Below are 20,143 nucleotides of genomic sequence, written 5' to 3'. Positions count from 1 at the left end.
TTAGTAATAGGCCATTTAAAAATTCTGATCAACTTTAAAAACAAAACAAAAAACAATGGTTCAGCTGAATGACTGTCAGTTACTCAGTTGACAAGGAAAGGAAAAAAGCACATCACAGAACAGGATGAATCAATCCAAAGACAGTGAGTGAGTGCCAACTGACTTTAGTAGACTTTGTGTAAGGCCTTAGAGAGACCTAGATATTGAAAAATACCTTAAAAGATATAATATTAAAACAAATCATATTTGAGAATGACAAAAGAGGAGGCAGTACAAGAGATGCAATGTCTCGAGACAAACTGACAGAGGGCAACAAAGTAAGTAGGACAGATTTGTGGAACAAATCATTGTATGTGCACACAGCAAATTCACTGAAGAGAGACATCCATAAAAAAGGAAAGTTCTTTGAAGAAATCACTGAAAAAGTTAATCCTAAGGCAAAACATCAGATTACCTTTAGAACCTTTCAAATTGTATTGAAACTGAGTTTGAAGGTTAGTAGTGGGGACTTGGTGGGATAAGATTCAGGTAGGCAAACTCATGGACAGTACAATCACTAAAGGATGGTTTCCTTAAGAATGAATGTTAAAAATAACAGCAAAGAGGGTAACAGTATTTTCAAGATAGCACAATGTGATAAATACGTGTAGTGAAAAGAGATAATATTCAAAAACAACCCCAAGAGTTCTAGCAGAGATAGCTTAGGGTGGTGAAACAGCTTTCACAGATGGTAAAAAATTTCAGTGTTGCCATTAAGCCCCCAGTGCACTAAAAGTAAAGGGCATATCTAAACAGTGAGAGATGCCAGTGATAAACTGGACCCACTGGAGAAGTAGAATGTCCGTCTTAAAATAATAAAGCACAGCTTTCAGTTAACAGCTGGTTTCAGAAATAATTTTTTAAGTTACTACCAAAAATAACTATCTTTGATGTCACAATGTGAAAAGACGCCTTCACAGTTACATATTTGTTTATCCTGCTTTGTGTTATACCTGACACTTTTCTTTCAGTTACTCTGCAGTGACTCAAGATGTGAGAAAATCAGGAGCTGGTTTTTTTCCCCATACCTTACTGTTAGTAGCTGCTATATTTCAGAAGGAGGGAAGGAAGACAACAAGAAGGCTAGAGGTGGGGGAAAAAAAAGCTTTCACTTTAACAGAATATCTTTTCACTTTTTTCCAGGTACTGTGCAAAACTGCACTAGAACATACTGCACATGCAGGTTCTAGAAGCATAGGAAGTTAAAGAGGATTAATTCCCCTTTGGGTTTTTGCATATGCACTCCACTTCCACTCTGTTCTACAGTACAGGGCTCATCTGGTCTTACCACTGCACCAGGCATCAGTCCCATCTGACTACCAAGTCCAGATTTCTCATCCAGTCCTGCCATCTGAGCTGAAAATGGCTGAAAAAATAAGATGGGTCATTTTAGCTGTCAGTCATTTTGATGGTTCATAAGGCAAAAATCCATGTAACCGCATCTTCATTATTTACATCGGCTTTGCAGCACGAACAACTAAGTTCTTGTTTTAATCATTAAAATAAAAGTTGTCTTTCCTGTAAATTTGAGGTGGTTTAAGGCTTCAAAGACCAGTCGAATGCATCACATTGTCTGCTTACTATTCTGACTCTGCTTCCACTTTAATATTAAACAAATGGGAAAACAAGCTAAAGAGAGAAAGCCTCCCGTGAAATTGATGAGATTTCTTTCACTACTTTCAAATTTAAATCACACCTTAACTTCACCTGCAACATTCTTTCATGTCTTCTAAACCTTTCTTTTGTTTTCACTTACTGTGCTTTAAGTGCAGAAATATCTTAAGGTAAACGGAAATGTAGCTGATTTTATGATTGCAAATTAGAATTTTTAAGCGTGTAGCCCTTATCCAGCAAAGTTGAAGGCCACTGCTGTTCAGGCCAATTCACAGAGACAAATGAGTTAGAGCAGGGAGAACCTTCAGTGCCCGCCTTCTTCTGCAAGCACACAGTTGAAATCAACAGTTCTATTTTGCTTCATTCAGAGCCAGATGAATCGTGGCAGGCCAGAGCTTACAGTGGCTGAGAAGGAGCAACAGCACAAATGTGCATTAAAGTCTTCTAAGATTTACAGTTTGTTCCACATCAGATTGGTCCATAAACACATTTTCTGCAAGGCTGGAGATATTGCCTAATTTCAGAGACAGGAATACAAACCAAAATGTCTTAGATCTCTGGCCACACCTATTCGTTCATATTTTCTGTGGAAATCTATGAAGGATAATGGTCCCACCCTCGTGCCTCTGTGGATTCTAAGGGATTCCTCTGTGCTGAAGATATTTACTTGGGCTGAATCTGCTGGATTCAGGACTTTTTGGAAAGGTGGTTAAGTCAAGAAATACTGCCCAAACTTGCAAGCCACTGGCCTAACGTGAATATTTCAACTTTTTGTCAGTATAACCCTATTGTTTTCAGTAACGTTGCAGGAACACTGGAGTGAGAAATCAAAACAGATATCTTCCAAACAGCAATAAATGTGTAACTGAATATACTTAAGAAATTCAAATATGTATTTCATTATCAACCGCAATTAGTGTTCCATAGAATTGGGAGGGCAAGGGGGGGGAAGTCTTGCAGAACACCTTGCCTGTATCTATGGCTGTTTAGCACTGCTTTTCACAAACAATTCCTTACTTAATCTTCTCAATGTTGGTCTGAACAATTCCAGCAAGAAGTATACTTAACCACATTTTAATTTCTCTCATTAGTTATTCTGTTATTTATAATTTATCTTTTTTTTTTTCTCTTCTGTATTCCTAATTTGGTACCCCAGTTTCCCTGTACTATTGCCCAGATCCCTTGGGTTTAAGTCAGGTGAAAGTAACGGAACCCTACTGAGGGTTTTAGATTTGGGCACCTTGGCTTTTCTAGATGCTAAAACCCATGGCAAAAGGTGTGTCCTTTCCAAGGTTTCTCATGTTCAACTTGCACCAATTTTTGGCAGAACTTGCACTGCCGCTAGCTGCTGTCCCTCATGACTGGGAGACAAGAACTGTGGGCACAGCGTTCCACATTCACTGAAGCAAAGAAAGTTACTCTTTGTATTATGTGGATCTGGCCCAACATTCACTTCACTTTCTGCTAAAGCAAGTGTAAAACTTACCCTGCTTAGTCCATCTGGTCCTGGGTGGGTAGGATGCCCTGGAGGACCAGGGTCACCAGGCTGGCCAGGGATACCAGGTTCACCATCAATCCCTTGAGGACCCCGAGGACCCTAGAAACGAAATTAGAAATGCCAACAGTGTGCAAAGGTATTCATTAAAATCATTGTAACTGGCAAACAACTGCCTCATTTGTGGTAAATCTGTATTTCTACAGAAAGATCTTCAAACAAACAACAACCCTCAAGACCTGTTCCTACCTTCAGATCAGAAGCACTGGCTAAAATTAGTCACTAATCCAACACACAAGTAAACTGCAGTAATTTCTCTCACAGGCTCCTTTAGAAACTCAGGTGTCCTATCATTCCATACTAGAGTATACTATTCCTGAAAAACCATTTGGCTTTGCACACAATATAGAGCATCAAGAATTTACTTCTAAATTACAGATAACTCAGATTAGTGTACGTACATACACATGCTAAGGAAACTCCAGTGAAAGGCTGGATTTTTACAGCCTCCTGACATCATGAATGGTTTAGACAGCTCATACTATTGCTGATCTCAACACAGTTACACTGCCAAAAATGCAGAGTAACTCCCTTCGTGTTGATGTTATCTCTAGCTAGTATTTGCAGAATAGGCTAGGAGGCCATCCCATTGCTCCCATTTTGATCACCCACTTCTGATTCCTAAACTGCATTCATCTTATCTTGTGTCAGAACTAAAATTAAATACGGAAGCAGCTAATAACACATTAGTGGAACAAAATCAATAGCAACAGGGCCAATAAAGATATAATGCAACCATAAACACAGACTTTAAAGTGCTTGTCACCACTGCTTCCTTCATTACAATAAAAATGCTCGACTGCGGTGAGGAAAAATTTTATACTGTGTAATGAGATCTTCTACTTTAAGGATCCTAAACATAAAACTTTGGAAGCCTGGTTCAGTGAGTTATCTTTACAAACACAATTAGACAGATTGCTTCTATTTCCATGAGACGAGGACTGTGTTTCCTTGCACTCCGCAACACATATCAGTGCAATTTATGCCTGAACTAGTATGGTTTGAACTAGTATGGTCCGGATGTTAAAGAAAAAGCATTCCCTTGTTAAAAAGGGCTACACTTGGATGGCATTGACAATAGCGTTCCTGGAAACTCCCAGTGAATGAGCTAATTCTCTTAATTCTCCATCTATCTTTATGGTCTGAAATTCCTATAAGCCTAGCAAATCAGAGGGAAATCTTCTTATCAGACATACATGTACACACACACCCCTACTCGCAGAATGAGTTGTGAATAGATGGTATTCTGAAACAAATGAGAAGATTTGTGCATGTTGGATGGAAGCAGAAGGTTCTAGCAGAAAACTTTATTATCTAATGTTTCTATTATAAACAGAAGTACACACTGCCAAACCTAAAAGTGCATACTATCCAAAGGAGGAAAAGAATAAGTTACCTTCTTTCGTTTGTTCTCAAAATAAAAAGAAAACAAAGCTAAGCAGTAGAGGAAAAAAAACAGTTGCGTATAAAGAATTAAGCAAGCATTAATATGACTACGATTTTCAATATCCAAACCAAGACACCTTAACAAAATCTGACACAGAAAAAGGTCTTTTTTTCGTTTCTTTTTAGAAAAGGACCTACTTTTTAGTCACCAAAAATCAACCTGCTTCAAGAGCAACACTGCAACCCCCCACCCCAAAACCCAAAAAGTCCCCGAAAAGCATGTTTGTATTTGTAGGTGGCAACTAACCAGTGGTATATAACCAATGCTGGGGCTCTTTTTAATAAAATCTTGATTACACTTTTACTTCTTTTATATTAGTAATCTATTTATATCTATAAAAAAAAAAAAAAAGGTCTTTCATTTTCTTTCACCAGCTCAAGGCCAGTGAGGTTTAAAAAAAAAAAAAAAAAAGGAAAAAAATTCTCAGGTAGGCCACGAGGTGGCACCGTTTAAACACGCAACTGTCTCACTCTGGCCCATTGCTGCTGCTGTTCAGGAAACTACTACAGGCTTTGCCTGTAATGGAATAAAAGGAAATGCAGATCATGGCAGAACGCTCTCAAACTACTATCTATTTTAACTGCTACTGCAATTACAATCGAGTGTAAATCCATATTGAAACAAAACATATCAATGGTTCTGAGGATGCTCAAGCTTATTTTCTGTCTTCAAAAGATCATTTGTAAACACCTGAAATTGTATCATGCTCCAAAACTCCCCCTCTCTAGATGCATTTTGCAAATGCAAACAGGCTATTCCCTAGCTGTTTCTCTCTCATTGTTACACTAACAAAGAATTTGAAGTAAAAAAATATGCTAATACTCCTGAATTCACTTTACATCCAAGGGTCCCGCTTTTGTAAAAGGCAGAGATCCACAGCAAGATTGAGTTCCTTCTGCTCACTAGTCAGTAGAAGCCCATTTAAAGAACCAAAAAAAAAAATCCAGAGAAACAAACAAAAGGCTTGGAAATGTGCTTAGTGGTTTCGTAATACCACCAGTCAGTAATGTATTTACCCAGACTAATTTTATAAAGGGTGTCTGTACAAGGTTACCTGCTCCATGAGGTATTTTAAACAAACTGCAAACAACGTGCAGAGAGGTTTTCATAATATAAACTGCAGGTGTGAGCTAACTTTTTTTTTTCCACAAGTATAAATAAAAAAATCCTGCACTAGCAGTCAGTCTGTAACTAAAGCAGTGCTCTTTGGTCTCAGACCTACACTCTGACATACACACGGCTCACCAGAACCTTTGACGTAACACTTTCAAAGGAGCTGACTAGTTCCTAATCCCTTGATACTCCTTGAAAACAGTATAATAACCTGTGTCAAAGGAACTCAAAACTATTTACAGCCTTTTGGTATTTTAGGTGCTTCCACTCCATAGAGACATACAAGGGATGCATGGCACAGAATCAGAAATTATTTAGCGTCTCATCGATAATACTGCACATTAGGAAAGCACTTCAGACATCTCTATAAACACAGTCAAGATTCCTCTGTGCACCACAAGATTTCACAATTACTTCCAGAATTCTTTTAAGCATCTTGATACTCATTCATCAGACAAATGTCTCATGGTGATCTAGAGAGCAGCAGTGGCTTGGCATCCATCTCAAAGAGGCTACACACTTACTCCACTGCTTTAGAAGTGTCATTACCATCTATGGACAAGAGGCACTCATTGGAGGAACAGCAGAAAGGAGTCAGTTTTAGTTTTAATTTCTACGTGGAAAATATCCACGTAGAAATTACAGTGATACAACTCTTTAAAATCTGCTTTTAGCAGCTTCTGCTCTTTGACCTAGCTTTTTCAACACGGATGGTATTTTCAGCACTCCCTTTTGGCCTTTCTGTGGTTCTCCACATGCAGACACTGAAATTCCCTTATGAAGTCTTTATTTCCACTGAGCAATCTTGGTTATATTATTCACCAGCATACCAACGTATGTAGTCACATATTAACTCCTGCTAACTTCCTGGGCTCTTAAACAGGCAAACGTGATGCTCCAGTTTTACTGATTTTTTTTTTTTTTTTTTTAAATCCTGGAGAAAGCCATACTCTCAGACACTGCTTTGGGTAACTGTTGAGAAATAATGGCTTTTAGTGGAAATACTGCTAAACCTCTGTCAATTATCTCAAAACATTCAGGTTTCAATCTACGCAAGGAATGGTGAGATATAAACGTTTTTGTGTTTGCTATCTTATTCTTGGAAAATATGAGGAAAGTTCTGGTAACTCTAGAAGACATGGAGCCTAAAGCCGTCTAGCCTTTTGAGGTTAGTCCAGTACTTGCTTTCTGAGATACTTAATAACTTACAGGTCTTCCCTTTGGTCCTCGTTCTCCTCGTGGTCCTTGTGAGCCTGGAGGTCCCTAAAAGAAAGATTAGAAATATTAAGTACCTTTTAAACTAGCTAACGATTAATAAAGCTCTGAAAATATGAAATGCAATGCTTATTTGAAAATTAATTGGGGGGGGGGTGTTTCACATGATCATAAAGAAAACAGCTAGAGGCAGCAAGTATTCAATATTTCTTCTCAACTGTACATTGCCTGAAGGAAGTAGAACCAGGATGCAGAGATCTACAAAATGATTTCATCTCTCATGTGCTCCACAAGTTAATTTAGCAAAGGTTTTCTGAATGCTGGAGACTCTTAATGCGGAGATGTACAGGTTTGAGACACCCTTCCTGCTAGTCCAGAACTGCTCTCTGCTTAGCTGCAGCCAGGGAGCATACTGCATCTCCTTTTACACCTGCTAGATCCCTGCTAGAAAAGCATTCCCCAGCATCAACTTTGCACAAAGGTCCTCAGACATGTGTGTACTAGAAGCACACATCCATTCACTTAGGGCATGGGCTGACCTGAGACTAGTAAAAAATCCCATAATCTTGTTGCCCTCTCAAATCCAATGGCTTTGCAGACAATAACCACTACAGGCACGGAAGAGTCCTTCTTCACATCATCCTCACAATACAAAACAGAAATGGCAGAAAGTGGAAAATGCTATCATCAGAGAAACAAAAGATGAAAAAATACTCACGGCTGGTCCCGGGCGGCCTCGTATTCCTGAAACCTAAAGAAGGCAATACGAATTAAAGTTACCACACAACATTATGGCTACATTTGTCTTGACTACCCTACAGAAAATCAGTTATTGAAAAGTAAATAGCAAGAGAGAAAATTAAAGTACCAGGCAAGTTGTAAGGTTGGTTTTTGTGTGCTTTTTTTTTTTTTTGGGGGGGGGGGGGATAGACAGACAGACAGACGGATGGATGGATGGATAGATAGATAGATAGATAGATAAAAAAATTCCACTGGTTATCTCTTTCCAGTTTGGAGTCTTTTTATAAGCAATATGACCAAAATCTTGGAAGTATCATTGTTATTCTAAAAAAGATTAAATAAATAAGTGAATTACAATGATGTAGTCTCAACTTATCGATTCTTTTAATTTGTTTGTCTTCATGCTAGAAAGGGATAATAAAGATAGAAAGTGACAATTTATTTCACCAGTTTCCTTAAATGTCTCTACACTTTCCAAATACTAATTTACCATTATACCTCCACAAAATTCTAACTATAAAAATAAAGATTATGACAGATTTAACTCAATAAGATTTTTTCCCAAAATGCAACTGACCAGGATTTCTAATGTTACATATGTGAAACAGCATAATTAATTCCATTCCTTTCATTCCTAGGCTGTACATTTTTGTTGTATTTCCTTAATTACTGCAATTCTGCTTTAAAGCACTAAAATGTACACTTCTAGGGTGTGCTGATAAATGAAGAAAAAGATGGACTTACAGGTGGCACGATTCCAGGTTCTCCTTTTTGTCCCTGTAGGAAAAAGATGCAAAAACATCAAATGGCAGAAAACAAGTGAAAATACAATCAACAGTACCAGTTTCACCAATACCATCCCTGCGACTGTGACAAATGCTAAGACTTCTCTAAGGATACAACTGAGACTAATTTAAAGTACCTGTGATAGCTAATCCATACTATTTTTAATTACTATGGACACTGATTAAATGAAGGCTATAAATCATCAGATTTTCTCTAACTGCGTAACAAACCAGCTGAAAGAAGAGTCAAACTAAAAAATTACCATGATATTTAAGTACTAGAAAACATGTAGTTCTGTTATTGGATGATTTGATTCATACAAAATGCAGCGCCCAGAGCAGCATTCAGACTCCATTTCTTCAAGGTATTCAATTAAAATTCATATCATTAAATTTACGGACATAAAAAAACCTGCATGTCCATCTGCAGCATAGGGACAGAGTACAAAATGATATCGCATAGCTTCAGAGTGAAGGACACAGCATTTGCCAATTGACTTTTCTTTGGGTTGAATGTGTTGACAATGATTACGTTACATAAAATAACTGGGTTTAGACCTATTGGTGGTAACCATTTTATTAAGGGAAAAAAAGAGGACTTTGTAAAGATAAGAAATTTCCCGCCTTGTTTATCAAGTAACAATAAGCTGGCTACAGTCCATTTATTTCCATAAACTACCTCTGCATAAAGAGCTACTCGGTTTTAGTGAATGTATATACTTGATCACCTAAAAATTATTTCTATTATTTCTTGTAGCTGCTTACCATCTTAGAAGCTTATTTATCAGAATATATTTTAATTTCTTTTGTAAGAATAGATCTTCTCTTTGTTTAATTGCGTAGTGTGAGAGATGCTGCCCACAGAAGTGTGGCTCAGTGCAAGAACACATCACCCCGGTTCTTCATCAGTACCTGGACCAAGCATCCCTGTCGAGCACTCAGGCTCCGGCAGTCCTACCTCCTGCAGAACCTCCTGTTGCAAAGGACCTTCACGAGTACTTGGGTAACGGTTGCCAGTGTTTTACTTGGTGTTGACTCGAACATGGCCATGATGTTATGCAAGCTGCCTTGGGCGGCCTGAATTATTACCACAGTGAAAGTAGAAAGGATGCCAAAAACCTGTTTTCAGTATGGTTTCATACATTTAAATACAGCTGAGGAGTATTTTTATATTTATGCAATCCTCCAGTGATTTATACAAAACCCCAGTTATTCATGGTGAAGTATATGAAATAATGAAATACAACAGCAAATGTAAGAAAACCAAAAATCTTATTAAAAACACTATTTAGATCAAAGAGCAGTGTAAAATATTTTCAAAAACTTGAATTTGTAAGTATAACTTTACATCAGAGCTCATCATATCAATGCTGTGGGGTACCAGATAGAGTAGTTTTGGGGTAAGTTTGCCTAGCAGTCAAGGGTGTCACTTAGGCTCCTGTAAATAAACCTGACCTCGACGCAAGACGGGCTGCAAAGCCGACGTACCAGCCGTGTGTCATACCTCAGTGTGTCATACCTCAGTGGCTGCTCCAGCCTATGTGCGGTAGTGCAACAGCTATCTCGTGATTGATACCTGAATGAGGTATAGGTCAAGGCTAACACAAGGGCAGCTAGACAAGATGCAGTAACCCCTTGCACTGAAATACAGACATGCCTCCTGCACAAAGTTTTAACAACTCCAGCAGGAACGGTTAAAGAGGGGTTGTTCTACCTACCGCGCACTGGGCAGCTAAGTCTCAGCAAAAATCAAACTGAAAGTTTTAATAGTTTGGCTTCTAATGACCTAGTGGTCCCTTCCCTCGTTTTGTGGCGCTGCCAGAGACAAAACAACCAAACTACTCAAACTGGATTCCTTCGATGTAGGCAGCAGAGACTTTCAGTCAAGAGATTCTCTATATTAAGACCAGGATTTTTGCCTGCATCCCAGCATTTTTTCCATGTGGATCACAATCTCCCTAGTCACTAAGGAAGACCAAGAGGAAAGAGTTAAGTGTTTTTAACAGAGCTTGTATTTAATTTCTGTGAAGTGTTCCAAGGAGATGCAAGAGATTCTTTTAACAGTTGTAATACATTTAAAAAAAAATTAAAGGAACTCTTACCTTTCTTCCTCTACCTATTAAAAAGAACAAAAGAAGAAAAGAGAGGAAATTAATGTTTTTACTTTGAGAGACAAACACGGTAAGAGTTAAGTGAAGGTGTTACAGCCAGAGTCATCCCCGATCCTGGCTGCACAGAAGGTGGTGTATCACCTACAAGGAGCTAAGGAAGTTCCCAGGGACACAAATACTCCCTTGTTCGGATGTGAGGAATCAGAACGGTTTGCAATGATGTCCCCCGATTTTCAGCCTTTTTCAGCATTGCACAGAATAAGAAAAAGCACTTTAGGAAAGCAGAATATCTTGTGGGGAATTGTCAGAAGCTGGCATAATGATTGACAGTGAACTCAAAGGCAGTTTTATCACTGACTTCAATACAAGCAACGTTGATGGATCCACAACATATTACATGGTATTTTTCAAAAGGTAGAGCTGACTGAGGGATTTTTTACCTCATCTTGTTTGGAAAGCACCTGCAATATCACGTGCCTGAATTCAGAGCCATATAGCCACACTCATATCCACAAAATCCTTCAGAAGAATATTTTATTAATACCTTGAATAACAGTAGGAATTCTGTAATGTATCCATACTGCTTTTATATTTGTTGAGTGTACCTTGTTGGTGTTAGCCTAATGCCTCCCACAAGCAAGATGCACCATCTGTTTATTAATGCTTGCCACATCTTGCTCCATTGCTCAATTACACAAGTCCCTACTACATGCTCTTTATTACTACTTTGTTCTATATTAAGCCAATCAACAGCAATTACATCTCCTGAAGAAATTGCTTTAATTATTATACATAGAATGTAGTTCAAATAATGCAATACACAGTATTAATGAGCATTAATTGCAAGTTAAGAGATTTTCTTTTAGGAAAATTGAGGGGGGATTGCTTCATCCAAGTCTCTCCAGGAAGAAGAAATGGACTGGAAGAGACATAATCTTTAAAGTATATCACAGAAGGTGTGCAACAGGGAGTTAATAATACTTCATGCTGATTTTTTTTCTTATGTCTTGTCCTGGTTTTGGCTGGGATAGAGTTAATTTTCTTCCCAGTAGCTGGTACAGTGCTGTGTTTTGGATTTAGTGTGAGAATAACGTTGATAACACACCGATGTTTTCGTTGTTCCTAAGTAGCGCTTACACTAGTCAAGGACTATTCAGCTTCCCATGCTCTACCGACTGAGAAGGCTGGAGGTGCACAAGAAGCTGGGAGGGGGCACAGCCAGGACAGCTGACCCAAACTGGCCAACGGGACATTCCATACCATGTGACGTCATGCTCAGTACATAAACTGGGGGAAGCTGGCCGGGGGGGCCGCTGCTCGGGGACCGGTTGGGCATTGGTAGGCAGGTGGTGAGCAATTGCATTGTGCATCACTTGTTTTGTATATTCTTTTATCATCATCATCATCATTATTATTATTTTCCCTTCCTTTTCTGTCCTATTAAACTGCCTTTATCTCAACGCACGAGTTTTTACTTTTTTTTCTTTCCCGATTCTCTCCCCCATCCCACCGGGTGGGGGGGAGTGAGTGAATGGCTGTGGGGTGGTTAGCTGCCTGCTGGGTTAAACCACAACATGTCTCACAAAAGAATCACATGTTCATGTTTCCACCTTGGGGAAACACTTTATAGTGTTTACATTTTTCTGTTTACATATTTTACATTTATTCATCTATTGGAGGGGCCTCGAATTGAGCATTTTATTAAAGCATGCACTTATTATATACATTTATATAATAAATATATATCTATCTTAATATGTTTATTATAAATATTTATCCTAATATATGTATCTTTCAATTCCAGATAAACCACAAAAAGAAGCCAGAATTCAACCTCCTTGAAATATCAAGATGGAATTCAGATCAGCCTTTCAGTTATAAAGCCATTTGGGCTTCTATCAAATTCATAGTCAGAAGAAAACTCTTTCCAGAGCCAGCTCAGGTGCAACCCAAGATGGGAGATAACTGCCAAGTATCTACTCTCTTCAGATTTAAACTTTCACCATGGAAATACTATCAGAAATTTCAGTATTATGAGGTTCCTAGTTCTTTGAGCTGTCTCTCCTTTTAAAAAAGTGAACTGGAAAGCAATCTTACCAACGGTGGTGTCAAAATCACGTGTTGTATGGGGACACACAGGACAACACTCTCCTGGGGGCACCTGCGGGTTCTCACACTCCAGCACATCTTGACACTGGATTTCATCGCAAAGAATAGCTCCGTTGTCACAGACGCAAATTTGGCACGGTGAGGGTTTCCAAATATCCCTGTTCAGGTACATCTGGCCATTCTGAGTGCAAGCTATTTCTTCAACATCTTCTCCTGGGATAGGAGAGAGAATATACAACACATTTTCCAACCGTGAAATCAAAGGAATAGTCACATACAGAAAGAAAACAGTCCACCAGCATAGCTGAAGTTGATATTAAGGACTATTAAATATCAGTCATCTTAAATGTCTTTCTTATTTTACCACCTTATTTCTTGATCAGAAAGAAGTCAAATAGAGTCATCATGGAGTGCACAAACCCACAGCAGTATCAAATGAACATTGCCTCACGAGTCTCTGGATGTCATTCTGCTCCGTGGGGTACTAACTCTGCATTGAGGAACTCCTGCCACGTTCCTGCTCTTTGTCGCTGTTGTGCACAGGGCGTTAGAGACATCTTACTGGGAAGAAGAACCTGCGAGACTTCTGTACAAAATGGCATACGCTACTTGCTCCCTACTGCAGGTACCTTACACAGCCAGACTTAACGACAGTGTTGAACAGACATGGCAGTGTTTGTTGAAAAGAAAACTCATTTATTGGGGTCTTGGTGTTAGGTAATACCAACACAGAGAATCACATCTTCCAAACAGGACAGTCAGTCACTGTCCAGTGGCAATAGCAATCTCCAGTGCAAGGGTACTTGCAGCAGTGTCTCCAGCTGAGTGGTTTGGCTTAGTTCTTATAATCCAGCTGGTCGTGGCCCTACATGCTTACCCCAACACACGCATAGATTATTGCAATGGATATATATTAGCAACATACAAAATACCTCTTAGATATTTTAACTATTTATGAAAGACTATCCTATGTGGCCATTTATATAGGAACATCATTGACTGACTATATGCATATGTCCTATCTATGTACATATTCGTGCATTTGTATGGAGGTCATTGTATTTTATCGAAGTTGCATATGTCATTTTTAACCTAATCCACTCCATTTACAGAAGGTTTACTTTCTTTCTTGTCTTAATACTATTACTATTCTGTCTTTTCCTTGAATTCCAATTTTGAATTAATTTCTTACTAATTATTTAGAAATCCATTCAATATAGGTTTTGCTCTCTCCTTTCCAAGCAATCTACTGTCACCAAGGTGGAACAACTTCTCTGGGTTGAATTTATAACTTAGAAATTTCAAAAATTTCCCCATTTGACTGATGGCAGCATTTAAGGGGACATAACCATCTATTTAGGTACTGTTCTATCCATACGTAATTCTATGCCTTTGTTTTCTTCCTACTCTGTAGGCAAATACTCCAAATATCTGGATTATTTTTTTAATCATTAGGTGAGTATAACTCAGTATCTCCCCCTAAAAATAAAATATGTCTGATAAAGAACTCAAAAATCAAGTAAAGTGGAAACTTTTCTTTGGGTATCCAGCATTTTACAGAATGCCCTATCAGCAAAAAAAAGATTTTTTCACTTTGGCCCAGTGAATATTTCATCTTCTAAAGGAACACAAGCGCCTGCAAAAGCAATGAACTGTCCCCAGGCTGTCCCTAGACAATGGGTCACAAACCTGCAAACCAAGAACCCCAGTGCCAAGATGCCCTCCTGTGAGTCATACATAGCAAAGCTGTCGCACACAGTCCAGAATGATTCTCCTGGCCCCTGGGATACTGCAGAGAAGATTAACCTTACCTGGGTGAGAGCTCCATCTGACCACAGAAACCTTCCTATCAAAAATGTCTTTGAAACTGGACAATCCAGTTAAAACCATTATCTGAAAACTCCCAAACAGCCCTAATTTCTAACTGATACAAGACTGGGAATAGTAGCAATTTTATTTATTTATTTTATATAATTTTTTTATATATATATATTTATATATATAAAAAGACACATACCACTAGTCAAAGATCACAACCATTATTTTTTTAAGAAAACATGTTATTAGCATAAAAATTAACAGCTCTAAGCACAAGGACAGTTTCTCTGTTCTATGCATTTCTGTCCTAATTTAAAGCAGATGTAAACAGGAAATCACAAAGTAATAAATATGAATAGATTTGGGATTTCAGCTTCATGCCTTAACTCAAGTCCAGTTACTCCATCAATGTCAAAGCTCAGAGAAATGGAGCAGATGTGTCATTAACTGTTGCCTGCCATCACTAACTTCTGCAGCTTTCTAACAGAAACTGAAATCCAAATTTGTACCCGGCCTACTCCTCTCTTCAATCAGTTTATCACACCCACTGACAAAATTACTCAAAGGGGTGCTGCAGAAGCTCAGGAGGAAATGTTTTCAGTGTGAAGTAAAGATATCAACCAAGTGTGCTGTACAGTCCATTTATGACACTGAGAATCATTTTCCAAACTGCAGACCGTATTTTGGAAAGCACTCTTCTCGCTTCTCCCTTGTGTGCATGACATAACGTGCTGTCTGACATATTTAGCCTTCTCCCCCCAGATGTCTGGCATATGGTCTATGTCTCCCTTAATGTATCACCCGCAGAACTCGTTGTGCTGTTCAGAAGAGCAGCAGTTTGCATAAATGAAATTTCTAAGTTACTGAGCCCAAAGTCAGCATTCTGTCATAACTTCAAATAAACCACATAGCAACTGCTTTGGCAAATCAGAGCTGAGCCAGAAGGTGACTAGCTTCTGCCTGGGTCCCGATCAGCAGCTGAGGAAGAGGCAGACAAAGGCAGAGGAAAAAAGCACGTACCAGCTTCTGGAAGTGTACTAAGCAGTCTGTTTTCCTATCAGATTGCAGATATGCTGATGATTTAAAACAAACAAACAAACAAACAAAAACCCACAAAAAACCCACCAAAAACCAACCCCACAATACTGCCAGAAAACACATTTTTAATCTTTTGATTACGTTTGGTGCTTCTAGTTTTCCTTTCTGCTGTGACTGCATTACACTGAGAGAGTAACCTGAAAAGAGCAGCTATTTCAAAGCCAACTCATCCCACAGGCACATTTTGACATTTTACTCTCAGGCCTGAACTGCAGGCATGGTATCTATCTACACCCAGACCAGGAAAGGCAGCAAAGGAAATTATTCCACCATTTCCCCCCTGGTTTGGAAATCTGCAAGTTTTTTTTATTACAGAGACCAAGTGACAAACTCTTTATGTCACATGTTCTTTCTACCTCTGCAGTTGTAGCACAAGGTGCTGAATGGCTTGAGAAGCAGCTTTGGAAATTCTTAACATGGCAAAAGGATCTGCTAGCCCATTATCCAATTCCTTTCTTACCAACAAAAAGTAAAATTCTAATTGGTATTGGACCTGACTAGAGAATCTACAGGGTTGCGAATCCATTGAAGTCGGTGAAAATGAGTTTCAAAGCAGTCTGCAAATATAAAAGGCAAGGTAGAAGAAATACCCTATGATGTATTTAAGGACTCTTCCATTCATGAGCTTGCACAAAGGACCTTCATGAAAGAGGACTTTGAGGAAAAGCACAGTGAGCAATGCAATTATTTTTCTGCTATATATTGATTTGTTGGAGTATCAGTTTTGCTTTAAAGAACTATTTGATCAGAAGTCAGTCAGTCAGTTATAGGTAATATACTAAATCATCATACTCAGAGACTACACATCAACAGTTTGGAAGTAAAAACCACATCATGCACTGACATACCCAGGCCCAGTTTTGTGACAACACTGAAATTGTACCAATTACTGGGGGGGACCCCATCTCAGCCACTAGATGGCTGTCAAAGCCCATCAGTCATCACGAGCAAGTGTCAAAGAAGTTTATGCACAGTAAAGGCATGCAAGGCACACCCTACTTTGGGCATTTTATGCTGAGACTGTTTTCCTTTCAAGTACATTTCTCTCAAGGTTAATTCCACTCCTCAACAAGCCAACAACAGGACAAGTGTTTTAAAAGACAGCATAGGAAACCATGCACCACCAGATATACATCATTTTGAAAGCAACACCTGGAAATCCACTGCTGCTTGGTTTGCTGTTTAAAGTTACTCCACGTTATTGTACCCTTATTGCTTTCATGGACTTCTGGTTCACATCTTGCATGTGAACAAGGAAGGTAAGGCCTGGGCATGGAACCAGGTAGAACAAAAAGAAAGAAAGAAGGAAGGAAAACGACACTATAAAAAGATAAAATTCACCGGGGGGGGGGGGGGAAGGAAGTGGGGGGGGGGAGAACACAGTGTCTTGCGCAAAAATATTTTAAAAGAAAAGGAAGAAGGGGGAGAAAAGGAAGACTACTCCATACAAACAGGGAGGCTCGCTGAACCTGTCACCCTAAGGTCTTATTCTTCCTTGCAGAAACATCCCCAAAGCCTCAAACTATACTCTCCTGTTACCCGTCTCTGCTTATAGACAACCTAATATGGAAGCAGTCAAGCACCATTACCTCAGCTGAAGAGACGGCAGGTATATGATGGAAGGGAATACATCTCTCAATGCCCTACTTGGGAAAAAAATGGCCCAAGGAAAACTTGCAGATATATAGGTTTTCTGCAGACATTAACAGCTTTGGTTCATAGATTAAATGGTAAGGGAAAGAAAAGGATTTGACAGCAAAGCAGCTCCATTTCATTGTATTTTTACTAGTCCTACCACTGCTATAATTAAAGGAGCCTAAAGGCTGATAGACCTACAGCAGTAAAGAACATAGTCTAGCAAAGGCAGAAAAGATGACTGGTATTGAAAGCACAGACTGGCAGTTTTATGCTTGCTTCTGCCAAGAGGGACTTCTTGATGCATACTGTAACCAAACCCCAATGCTTTTACATTGCTTAACATAAAAAGACAGAAGAGGTATGGTTATTTAATGAGAAAGGGTTGGAAACAAAACAGCTTCTCATCCTCTCTTTGTCATCCTGATGCTAGTTTGTGAAAAGTGTAAGGAAATATAAGATTACACAGATACAGCGTTTTTTAAGTTTAAAAATTTTTTAGAATATGAAAAGCTGAGTTTCAGGTTATGAAATATGACTCAAAGCAGAGGTGCAGAAGTAAATCAAAGTGAAAGATAATATGTGCTAACAACCATTTTGCAGATGTACTGTTGTGCATGTGTACAGACTGCCAAGAGAGGGACAAGAGGAGCTTGGTGTTAAATAATCTTTGATTGTCAGCCTGTTGCAACAATAACGTAAGACTTGATCCAGCTCCCATTAAATCAATGGAAGAAAACTCTCATTTACTCCAATAAGAATCAGACCACCTGTTTTGTTTATCTTTTGATAACTTTTGTTGAGTGGCAAAAAATAAAGTATTATCCAAATTATTATGCCATGCAAATCATAATGTAAACAGCAATTATTTTGAAAATCAGATACTTTTCAGGAGTGCTGATAAATACAAAACCTATTTTGCATTTGTTGCACAGAAACAATTCTTGTTAATAATGATTAACACACACAGTTTACATAAGTACTTTACAGTTACATACATGAGGATGAACCTGGAATCCCTTACCAATAAAAGACTGAACTGATTCACAATTAACTTAATATGAAATATTTGATTGTCAAAATGAAATCAAAATTGCATTCAGACATTTCCATTCAGGATACATCATACATCTCAGTGAACTTTAGATAACAGCTACAGTACAACAATGCACTTAAATCCAAATAACTCATCATTCTCTTGGAAACACTGACCACTAGCAAGGTCTGTAACACATTGTTAATTCACTAAGGGCTACAGAAGATTAACGTTCTCTCGGTGGCATCAACTTCTTTTTAAGTCTCCCTGCACAGCCAAGAGAATAAGCAACGAATGACACGCACAGATTCATCAAAAGTATCATGCAAAGGATTTATTCATTACAGGACTGTCTAAAAGAGTAGCTAGCACAGACATTCATTGGTCTAAAATAAGATTACTTTCTCAAAGTCTGTGGCCCTGTGTTGTTTTATGCCAGCTGAAGGTCCGGATGAACATTTCATTTTGCACTTCCCCGATGGTTTCCTAAGAAAGTTAGGCTTATGTGATCCTACTGGCTGCACTGTGACATCTGTGTCTCCAAGCCCCTTTGATTCCAGTGGCTCATTTCAGCCAAGTTTGACAGAGACCTCGTGAGAGATCAGGTCACTAACATAATTGTGCTCCTGCAAATTTTGTGAGCATTCACAGTTCGGCAGAGAAGGGAGTTCCAAGTTAGTGCCCCACCAAGGCTCCCTTGTAAAACCAGGGGATAACAACAAATCCTTTTCATTATATTTTTGGGAATGCAGTTTAAAACACAAACCTGTAGGAAACCAGGTTTCATCAGAACTGTTTCTTCAGAAAAGAGGTGGGGTTTTTTTAATCCATCCTGCAGAGTTCCTGCTTAAAAAAATCCTAGAGAATAATTTGCAAAGTTGACAATAAATGTTTTTAAAAGCATTCCACAGATTAAAATACATTGAATGGTCTTAATTCCAAATGAGTTTTCAATGTGATTGAGGGGGTCAACCCTCTACACAAGGAGCTGCAACCCTTTGTGCCTTGTTTCAGAAGTAGAAAAGTCCCAGGGTGTTCTCCTAAATGATGTAGATAATTTTAAAACATGTATTTTAGAACTGGAAAATTACAGACTCAACTGTTTTTCCTGCAGAGTCCACAAATAACACTAAGTATGAATAAATACTGCTAGGAATCAAGGTCCTTTTCTGTTGGTTACTCAACAGTCTTCGACCAGCATACTTTGAAAGCACTTAGTTAAACTAACTCACTAGAGTTATCCCATGAATAAGATTGGATGTAAACATGTTTCTACTTTGTTTTTCTCTGGTTTTACTTTGGTTCACAAGTAGGATGGCTGGACACGTTGCTTGGTGCCTGTAGGAGAATAGGGTGAAAGAGGGAGTTTGAAGAGGCTGATCTGCCAGCAGGGCTTATTCAAATACTCTCAGATGACAGCAATCAAGCCTCAAGCGGGAAATAAAATTACTTCCAAATGTCTAAGGCTGCGCATAGATTGTAATGGAGAGGCATTCAGGGCATGCCTGAGAAAACACTGTCCCAGATTTCAGCAGCTGGAGCAAATCAGTCAAAAGCTGAAGTCTGTAGCAGGGTGCCTGGTCTCTGCTGGAGCCCACACGGCCACAAATGCCCTGCTTGGACTTTGTCATTCAAGGTAGTTTCAGAGAAGTCAGTTCAGCTATAGCTGTACCGCAGTTGTCTTCCTGACTCAGGGCAGAAAAAGCCTAAAAGAGTGCTTATCATGGCCAATTATTACATTTTATTCTTTCAAAAGAGGCTTGAGGCAACAGAGATCATTTGTTTTTCTAAGCAAAGTGCTGGAGCACATTCTTGACTCTGTGATGA

The 20,143-nt window shown here is 38.8% G+C and overlaps 1 protein-coding gene across 1 annotated transcript in view; it reads right to left on the bottom strand.

Annotated features, from left to right (window-relative positions):
- Positions 1-20,143, bottom strand: part of COL5A2 (collagen, type V, alpha 2) — a 111,801-nt gene that overhangs the window by 43,153 nt on the left and 48,505 nt on the right. Inside the window, exons 2-8 of the mRNA XM_009334978.1 lie at positions 12,718-12,942; positions 10,612-10,625; positions 8,469-8,501; positions 7,702-7,734; positions 6,978-7,031; positions 3,140-3,250; positions 1,328-1,405 (exon numbers count right to left, since the gene is read on the bottom strand). Coding sequence (XP_009333253.1) covers positions 1,328-1,405; positions 3,140-3,250; positions 6,978-7,031; positions 7,702-7,734; positions 8,469-8,501; positions 10,612-10,625; positions 12,718-12,942 — 548 coding nt within the window. The remainder of the gene's footprint in view (positions 1-1,327; positions 1,406-3,139; positions 3,251-6,977; positions 7,032-7,701; positions 7,735-8,468; positions 8,502-10,611; positions 10,626-12,717; positions 12,943-20,143) is intronic.

This window comes from Pygoscelis adeliae, unplaced genomic scaffold (genome assembly GCF_000699105.1).
Source record: "Pygoscelis adeliae isolate BGI_AS28 unplaced genomic scaffold, ASM69910v1 Scaffold212, whole genome shotgun sequence".
Taxonomy (NCBI): Eukaryota; Metazoa; Chordata; class Aves; order Sphenisciformes; family Spheniscidae; genus Pygoscelis; species Pygoscelis adeliae.
The sequence above is the reverse complement of the archived record's forward strand: the minus strand, read 5'-3'. Positions and strand labels throughout refer to the sequence as shown.